Source organism: Centruroides sculpturatus, unplaced genomic scaffold (assembly GCF_000671375.1).
Source record: "Centruroides sculpturatus isolate CEXI.00-Female unplaced genomic scaffold, Cexi_2.0 scaffold440, whole genome shotgun sequence".
Taxonomy (NCBI): Eukaryota; Metazoa; Arthropoda; class Arachnida; order Scorpiones; family Buthidae; genus Centruroides; species Centruroides sculpturatus.
Window position 1 is genome coordinate 434,991 of NW_019384633.1, and position 10,525 is coordinate 445,515.

Below are 10,525 nucleotides of genomic sequence, written 5' to 3' on the forward strand. Positions count from 1 at the left end.
ATATCATGTTGTGGGAGTTTAAACTCGGCAATAACGCTACAGAAACAGCAAAAAAGATTTGCAATGTCTACGGCAGTGGCGTAATTTCAGACAGAGCAGTTCGAAAGTGGTTTACAAAATTTCGTTCTGGTGATTTCTCCTTAAAAGATGATGAAAGACCAGGCCGCTCCTCAGACTTCGATGATGACGTTTTAAAGGCCTTGATTGAGCAGAATCCACGGCAAACGACGAGGGAGTTAGCAGAGAAGCTGCACACATCCCAATCAACTATCAATCGTCACCTCCAAAAGCTAGGAAAAGTAAGCAAGTTGGGAGTTTGGGTTCCACATAACCTCAGTGAACGGAATAAGGCTGACAGAAGGTCGATAGCTGCTACCTTGCTTTCTTGGCAAAAAGAGAAATCTTTTTTTGCTAAAATTGTTACGGGAGATGAAAAGTGGATCACATACGAAAATGTTATTCGAAAAAGACAATGGGTTGACAAAAATGATCAGCCACAACCGGGCCCTAAACCAAGTGTGCACGGAAGGAAAATTTTGTTGTGTGTATGGTGGGATCGTCAAGGAATTATCCATTTTGAGTTGTTGCCACGCAATGAAACTGTTACTGCAAATGTATACATACAACAGTTATAGCAACTTCGGCTAAAACTTCATGAAAAGCGTCCTGCACTTGTTAACAGAAAAAAGATCACCTTATTGCATGACAATGCAAGGCCACACACAGTGAAGATTACACAAGAAAAAATTTTGGAGTTTGGCTGGTCTGTTTTGCCTCATCCACCATATTCACCAGACCTGGCACCAACAGATTTTCACCTTTTCCGGGCACTGCAGAATGCTTTACAAGGGCAATGCTTCCAAAATGATGACCAAGTTCAGGAGTTCGTCCAGGAGTTTTTTGATTCGAAACCACCAGAATTTTATGCAAGGGGAATTGACAAGTTGCCCGAAAAATGGCAAGAAGTCATTAATAATGATGGTGAATATGTGTTAGATTAAAGTCTATTGTTGTATATTTTATTGGCAAATAAATTTCAGTTTAGAAAACGGAACTTATTTATGACTCAACCCAATATATAAATAAAAATGAAATGTTCGTTTGTTCCTACCGATTCCTTTGAAATTTTGACACAACGTTGCATTCGAATACGCACGTGATTTTATATAATATACATGTCGAAATTTCACCCTCTACGAGGGAGATGGATAGTATTAAGGCTTTTTTTTTTTAACTCTCCGCCCCGTGGGCACTGAGAGCCTCATTTTGCAAGCCCATTATGGGTTCGGCCAGGTCCACAATGGGGCTGCCGGGTGGTGAGGGACGGGGCCCGACATGTCCGAACGGACCACCTCCCAAAAAATTCCTGGGGATTTTTCGACCCGTTCAGATTCCAACCCGGGTCCCCCAGAGCGGTAGGCTGCCACCTTGACCGCTCGGCCATCCGGCCGCAAGGATTAAGGCTTATCGTGAAGAACTTTGCTTCTATTTATACTATTTTAGATGCGGTTTTTTGCGTTTTTGATTGCGTTTTAATAGGGTACGTCAAGAGAATGTATACTACGAAGGGATTTTTCGAAAAATTCCCCCTCCTCCACGGGGAAGTGTTATACATTTATAATAGATACATTTTGAGCCACAACAACGCGTGGCAGGGTCTGCTAGTATCTTTATAAAAATAGAATTACCGATCTCAAAATTTGTCATTAGGTAATCATAAGGTACTTAAACTTAAGAGCAAAGAACTAGAAAAAGAAATTAATTTCGAGATAAGTTTTCATATCTTAAACTGATTTGGAATAGAATACAGTATATTTATCACGCTGCAAACATGGACGAGGTTAATTAATAATAATGAACATAAATCTTCAGGAAAAGTATACACTTAATTGATTTTATGTCGCGTGATAATCAGCGAAGCCGACACTCGATGGAACCGATCATCGACGATGAGAGAGAGCAATGATCCAAGACACAAATAATTGACCAGTTGTTTTTTTCAGATTTCGGCATGGAGATATTTGTGGAAGATGCGCATATAAGTGCGAATGTGGATAGAAAGCTGAATGATGAGGATGATTTTCAGTTTTGACTTGGAAAATTATCAAGAAACAAATTACTGTATTGTGAAATTGTTCTCGATCTTGCCGAGGATTGTTTCGGCTACCGGCGACAAGTTGATAAAAACGAATGCGAGAATAATCATCAGAAAGTCGAATTGGAAGCTGTTAGCGAGTGTCTCGACAGGTAAGATTTTTATTTAATACGTATTTTATATCATTTTCTGTGTTGTTTCTATATTATAGAAATGAAATACTTTAAATAATATATTACAGAAAACAAAGATTATTACTTATTATTAAAATTAAATATTTTAATAATAAGTATTTCGATTAATTTGAATTTTTCATTTTGATACAACAGGGTAGCCGAGGATATGACATCCGATGTGCATGCCAGTCAATCAAAGGAACATGCACCAAAAAGGGGAAAATTCCCTAAATTGAAGAAACTTTTCAGATTCTTCTTTTGGTGTGTATCTTTAAATTATTTATTATAATACATCTTTACCAATTATTCTGAATTTAATTAATTGTTGCAATTCCATGACAGAACTCCGTCCATGTGGAGAAGTTCGAATTTGCAGACTACATCTGCTGTATATAACTGTACATAGTTCATCTGTAAATATCATCATTATTTTCATCTGAACACATTCATCGTCATCGTTGTACAAGGTATATAGTCGTTTTTTATTCGTTATTTTCTATTTGTGTTTGCTGTTTATCGTTTTCATTCGTTTTTTTTATTTATTCATACATATAATTCTTTTCGTGATTATTTCAAAATTTATAACTCTCTGTATTTCGGCTTTAATATATTTCAATCATCATTTAAAAAATCCAACATATGACACATCTGACACCTATTGTGACTTATATCTACTGAACTGACATGATACCAAATGTATTTTTCACCAATCTGAGTGATATCCTGACTCAAAACGTGACACCTATGAATTAACTAACGCAGTGTTTTTCAACCTGTGGGTCGCGACCCCCAAGGGGGTCCCAAAGCATTACACGGGGGGTCGCGGGTGAAAGAAAAAGACAAGTGTTTGTAGGTCCTACACTACAATAAAAAAATCTAGAATTTCAGTGAGAAGGCTGTGCCTGTTTATTTTACAGTACAATTGGTGTTTCGATCGATATTTAAAGAAAGAAAATTAAATACGTAGTTTTTAGAATCACTGATATAGTTTTAATATAGCCCTGGGGGTCGCCAGAATTTTTTAACTTGTAAAGGGGTCGCGTATTCAAGAAGGTTGAAAAACACTGAACTAACGTATTATGACACAGGGATTATGGACATAACAATTGTGACTAACGGATAAAGACACACGGATTGTGGACACACACTCGAATAACAGATGACGACACCCCGATATAAGACATTAACTGTATGCAATGTCAAGATCACTGATTAACTATAAATTGTATTAATAAATTTACTTATTTTTTCGGTTATGAAAATAAGTGACTGTATAATAAACAAAATAAAAAAGATAAATAAAGCTAGAATTTTTATATTATCATTATCGTTATTTACATTATTTCTTCATTGTTTAGAAGCTATTTTATTTGACAATATTATTCAATTAATTTACACAACGTTTACAATGTAAACAGGTGAACTGATTTATAAATTTACTTGTACAAACAAGTAATTGTTAGATAAGAATATGTTTACATTCTCAATTACTTTTTTAAAAGCTATAGAAAGTTTTTAAAAATTTTGAGACTGCTCATGGATCCATAAAATAATGTTGCCACGTTAAGACAATAGTTATTCAGTTTTAATGAAAAGTTTTCATTATATATTAATAATAAAATAATGAATATTCCTATTTTTTCGTGGTTTACTTGTTTATACAAGTTTACTGAATTAATACAATTTCATTAAAACAAGTTCATGAAGAATAACATTGGGTACGTTCGTAAAGTCGAACGAGAATAATGTCATCGTTATTCTTATTTCGTTAGACTTTTTGAAGTGAACTAACTCTTTCTTTCGTGAACGTAGTTAGAATTTCGTTCGAAACGTCATCACCGCAGAGCATGTGCACTGAGCGAGACTATTACTATTCGAACGATTCGTTACTAACGCGTTTAACTCGTTCGACTTTACGAACGTACCCATTATGACAAATTGAAAATATTGTACGTAATTACATGAACATTAGCTTCGTAAATGAACAATTATGTAAATTAATGAAGCTTTTTAAGTCGTTTAAGATTGAAACAAGCCTAATAAATAAAAATTCTATAATACAGTGAGAAATGTATTACACAAACGAACGATTTAAGGCTATATAGCTGACCACTACAGGCAAATCTGACATCAAATGAGGTTGCTCAGTGTGAGTGAAGAATGCAGAATGATATCTCATTTCATACTCTCTGTAGGATAGATTACAGGAAAAATTTAATTTTTATCTACTAGATTTATAAAATTATTCTGTTTTAAGAAATTATGATAAATATATATTGATGCACTATACTAATATTAAAAGGCAGTAAAAAAACATAAGAAATTTTGCTATATAAAAATACAGTAATTTAACATTCTTACAAGAGTTAAGTTTAAAATCATAATTTACTTTCACTCAATATACATACCTTAATCATTATCATCACTTCTTCATGTATCTTTTTCATATGATAATCTTGACTTCTTAGATGTTTCTTTATCTTCAATTTCAAGGACTGAACGACGAGTGCGAGATATTGATAGGTCACGAAAGAATCCCTTTTCTTTTAAATCAGCTCTATGTCTACCAATATTCTCTTCTTCTGATTCTTGTTCTCTTTCTTCCTCATTGTTCTTATCATTTGTTTTATTTACTTTTGTCTTTAAAAATATTTTTAAAAGTTAGTTAACACTTCTAAATAATAAATATGATATGATTTTGTTTCTTAAAATCATATCAAAATTATTTATCAGTTTAGTTTTCAGAATAATTTTAAAATTCTTCTCAATTCTAAACTAATTAATGAGTCTAAAGAAAAACAAGTAAGAAAATCACAAAAAAGAGCTTACTGAAAATTCAATTACTATTCAAGTATGTTAAAAATAATACATGGAATATTTGTTCATTCTTTTCATAAAATAATAAACGTCACTAGAAAAGAGATTATTTTAAAAAAGACAACCATCACACAATAAAACTGCTAAATGATAGTTCAACTCCTTTACTACAGTTTAATAAAAAGAAATATATTAAAAATACTACAGACCTAAATATTAGATATAAGATGATGATAAATCATCCATTGTAATGAAAATTTATTTTAAATTAAAATGAGTTAACAACTTTGACTATTCCTTATTTGTCAGCAGAAACTGCACGTTAATAGTAATTTTTTTGAAATTAATACAAACAAATATTTAAAAGAATTATTGAATAGAACACATTTAAAATTAATACTACTACTTCTAGTCACTGATGAGTAAGATTACTTTGGTAATCCAAAGAAACTACAACACCTGGCAAAAAGTATTTGAACATGATAAAGATAAATAAAATTGTTTAGTTTGAGCTCATTTTACAAGAAAATAGAAATGTAATGTTCAAAACAAAACTACATATTTTGTTCATTGGATCATAAGGTGATGATCACTTTAATTTCAAATGAATAAACCAAATCATTTTCCCAAAAAATAATTTCTACATAAAGCAGTATTTGAAAAAAGTTTTTGAACAACAATAATAATAAAAGGATTATAAAATAAGAGATTACATTTTGTTGATCCTCTTGACAGTTTTTATGCATCTTGGCATTGTCAAAATTAATTCATTGAAGGTTTCTGAAGTTATTTTACTCCAGCTATTTTAATAGCTTCTTTAAGTTTATTTTTATTAGTTGGAGCCCTTTCATCAACCAGCATTTTCAACTTTGCTTACAAATTTTCAATAGTGTTTAAATCTGGGTTATTTGTAGGCCAAGTTAATGTTTTAATAACCTTAAACTTTAAAAATTTAAAAATTTGTTTGGCTTGATGGCATGTGGCATTAACATCCTGAAAAACATCATCGTCACCAAAGTGATCTTCGACTGTTGGAATCAGAAATGATTCTAAAATTTCCTCACACTACTTCTGCTATTATACAGCCTTATTAATTTAAGTATATATATATATATGTTTCCAGATCCAACAGCTGACTTGCATTCCCAATTCTTAAACTTGTTGGAAACTTTCTATTTCTATTCAGGCAACCATCTTTAAATTTCCCATCTGAATATCTCCAAGTGAATTTTCATACATCACCACCACATCCAAAGCATATATGACTCTCATCTGAAAAAATAACCTTTTTACAGTCTTCTATGAATGATTGTTTTTTGTTTCTTAGTCAGAAAGGGCTTTGTTTTGGCTTTGCAAACGAAAATCTCATGTTATTCAGTTTATTTTTTATTGTTCTGTCACAACATTTGTTTTATTTCTTTCATTCTACATTTAATTGTTTCAATTCTTTTTAGCATTTTTTCAATAGGTGATAGAGTTTTGCTGGATTTTTAGGACAACCTCTTCTGACATGATTTTTACTCTCTGGTGTAATTTATAGTTCCTAATGTCACACTGCTATACATTGCAACTTGTCTTTGGGTTTTTCCATCTTATAGCATCTTTATAATTTGTTTTCTCACATCATTACTAAATTCTTTGATTTTTGCCATTGTTTAAGCAAAGAAAGGTAAAATATCACTGTTTCCTTTGAAAATGATACTAAAACACCTCTTACAGATAATAATTTTTCCATTCAAATTAGAATGCTAAAATCTGTAAATTTAGAACAGTGTTCAAATGACTTCTTTGTGTGCAACTGAAGTTTTCCAAAAACCACAAGAGAAATGTATACACTTACCATATATTTAGTCTTCTCTCATACATTTATTTTCTATATATCAATCTATATTCTAATCAATGTTATTAGACATGTCTACTTGTTTTCTATCAATCCAGAAATATTATTATTGAAATGTAGGAATTTGAAATTATATCTTGGAAACCAGTAAGTTTCTGGTCATTCCTCCTCCTCTGTATAATGACTTTTTAGCAAAATAGGAAGAAGCTATCAGTTTTGTTATATATTAGTTCTCTACAATAAATAACTGTGCCATTAAATACCCACAAACCTATATTTTTGACATTAAAATTTTTTATACTTCATTTCTGAGTTTATAACTATCATTTATAACTATTATTTGATAAATAAAACCAAAATTCAGCAAAACAATGAAAAAAATTTGGACATTGCTGTCCATTTGTATTTTTAACATAATGCAGTTTAGGAGGTTCCATCTCAAACATTCCATATTTTTCATTTCACTTACTTTCTAATTACATCTATAATAAATTAAAATAAAAGAAAAAATGGAATGTTTGAGATGATATCTTTTGAACTGCATACCAGTAAGTGCAATGTGCTCAATGTGCCACTTCAGAGATTCAGTACTTTGCATAACCTGTATCAGTTGTCAACTGGATAGTTGAAGCAGCAAAGGAATCAGCCTGTTTTCTGGAAACTCAAGTTTGAATATAGGTCAAACTCAAGTATTATTCTGAGTTCTCAGAATAACAGGAATTTGTCAGGTCTCATCCTTCACTATCCAGCTACCTCATTGTGGATCATGCTAAATATATAATGGGCCTGAGGAAAGCTCTATTAGTGCTGTCAGAAAGAAAAGCATCGAAATACCTGCAACCATGTATATATAGTTTGATGGGTTATACTGCAAATGAAGTAAAATAAAGTATAAAATATGTTATCTTTAAAATTACCATCAACTTTATTAAGAAACATTTTTGGCCTAATTTTCAGCTATCTTCAGCAATATCAATATAAATTTGTATTATGGAAGTATTCTATTCCAGAGGTGGCAACTTTTGTGTACATAAGATCTACTTTTTATCTTAAAAATGTGTCGCGATCGACTTGTTGTCGTAGGCATAGTCTAAGTCAGGGATGGGCATTCCGCAGCCCGAGTTGCATAAAATGTGTATAAATATATCAATTTCCTAGCTTAAGAAGTATGCAGCAAAAATTCAAACGTTATTTTCTACAACTTATGTGTGTGAATAGTTTTTCCTGCAATGAATTTAGTAAAAATTAAAACAAAAAACCGGCTAACAAACTCACCTCAAAACTAATTTAAAACTAGCAGTGACTAATATTTAATCAAATATTTTTGATGCATTACGTTTACATCAGTTCTAGAAGCTAAATTAAGTATACCCATTCTATTTTATAATTATATATGAATAAATAATTGTGATTACCAGCATTTTCCCCCCTTTGTTATCTTGTATGTGGCTGGCATTAGTTCAAAAGTTTTGAAATGCGGCCCTTGCACAGAAAAAGGTTGCCCATCCTTGGTCTAAGTGGCGAGGGGGAGGGAGGTGTAAAATATATACTAAGTTTAGATAGAAAAGAAAAACCACAATTTAATTTAAAACATGAAGAAAAGTTACTTAAATTTTAAACAAAAGAAAAATTGAAACTCGACATTGTCACTTTCAGGGACCACCACTTTACCCTTCTTCTCTCTACCGTGTCCCGACCTACTCTCTCTGTCCCTTCTTTTTTTTCAGTTTACGACCCTTTGTCTACATTTCTTATTCCCCTTTTACAAAGGGGAATAAGAACTGGATGCAAATGGATTGCACATGGACCGACAAAACCACATCTGAGGGAGAACGAGGAGGTCCGATATCACTACAGTTGCGTTTGCACGTTGCGTTTGGTTACAACTTACAAGTGTAACACATTAAGTCAAGACATCACGAGCGATCGACCAAAATTGGTTTTGCGATCGACTGGTCGATTGCGATAGACTTGTTGGCCACCCCTGTTCTATTCCATATAAATTTCTTTTCTATGTTGAAGATGACCTGAAGTTAGGCCAAAAAGTTCCATTTTATAACAAGCAATTATTTATTGTGACATCATCATAATGCCAAGCTGCAATTTTTAATCATATTTTTAATTTATTTAATTTAAAATATATGCTCTCCATCAAATTAATAGTGGCTTGCCCCTGTATATCATACTTTTCCTTTAACAATAGAGTCGCACCAGTCATCTATTAACTGCTTTCAGGAGAAAAGTTTTGAATTGAAATAAAGTTACTTCTGGTTTGCATCAGAAGTTTGTATATAGTTAATCAAAGCTTCCTGTCCCTAATCTGATCTCGGATTTAATCTAACTCCATTCTTGAGATTAAGGAAAGACAGATGGATGGATGACAGTGGGAATTTATAGATCTACAATTTTTTCAAATTGCGCCTGTTGGTAACTTTAATTAATATGAGCATTTTAAATTATGGCAACTATTTTCTCTATATCATACACTATAACAGATTTATAGAAGAAAAAGTGCTTGTGAAAACTAAGTTATATTTCAAAATTTTTAATATGAGTTTGAAACTGATACAAGTAATAGTAATATCATAATGATGTCATCAAGCGCTGCCCAGATTTGAGTATGAGAATATCATCTAGTTTGTAGTGAAGATACCTAAAATTTGCTATTAAACATGGATTAACTGCGAAAATATATCACTAATGAAACTGGATGTTAAACTGTCAAATAAATACATTGAAACCAAAAATATCCAGCAGGAACAAACTTTAATAAACTAACCATTTTTGACAATTTTAAACCATTATATTCAATTAAGTTACAACAAAACATAAACAGGAAGATAGAATATAAATTATAAAATGGAAATACTACAGCTCCATTTATTAAAAATTTGTTCCTGCTGGATATTTTTGGTTTCAGTGTGTTTATTTTGATTAACTGCAAAACAATTTCATGAGGTACTAGCAGAAGCTGAAGACAATAATGATCTTCCTTATCAAACAGTTGCACAGTGGTACAAATATTTTTAAAGAAAATATTGAATGACAGATGAACAACAGGTGAAACCACAAATGAAAATTAACAATTTGTCAACTGTAGATGTCACACATTGCCTGATTGGTAATGGAGCTGAATTAATTTAGTAGCTGAGACTAATCTTATTGTCTACACAGTCCATTACTTCCTTTTGAAAATGCATTAAAAAAAGTTCACTCATGGTGAGTACCCCATGTCTTGACACGTGAGGAAAGTATGAGAAAATGCATGGAATATGTGGGAGATTATTTTAAAGGATGTTAATAAGGCAAATTGTTTTATTGTCAGAATCCAAAAAGATTCAGCACAACTTTCTCATTATGCTTTCTAAACTTTGCAACTTCATTTCCAGCTGAGTGTCTGTTGTGCAGCATCAACTTCATGACATCATTGACAGGTCTATCATCATTGTAGCTACACTTGTCAAATTTATTCCAAGAATTTTATAATATATCAATTAAAGTCTCATTTTTCACTTTCACAAATCCATCATATATTTTTGAATAACTATTGTTGCTATTACTTATCAACTGACCCCCATATAGTAGCATTTTTCTTTC

At 31.9% G+C, this 10,525-nt stretch overlaps 1 protein-coding gene across 1 annotated transcript; it reads left to right on the top strand.

Moving 5' to 3' along the window:
• The first annotated feature begins 5 nt into the window (after positions 1-5).
• LOC111625811 (histone-lysine N-methyltransferase SETMAR-like) lies at positions 6-1,071 on the top strand. The gene is given in 1 exon segment (XM_023369043.1): positions 6-1,071. A coding segment is annotated over 1 exon segment (996 nt). The 3' UTR covers positions 1,002-1,071.
• Positions 1,072-10,525: the final 9,454 nt, after the last annotated feature.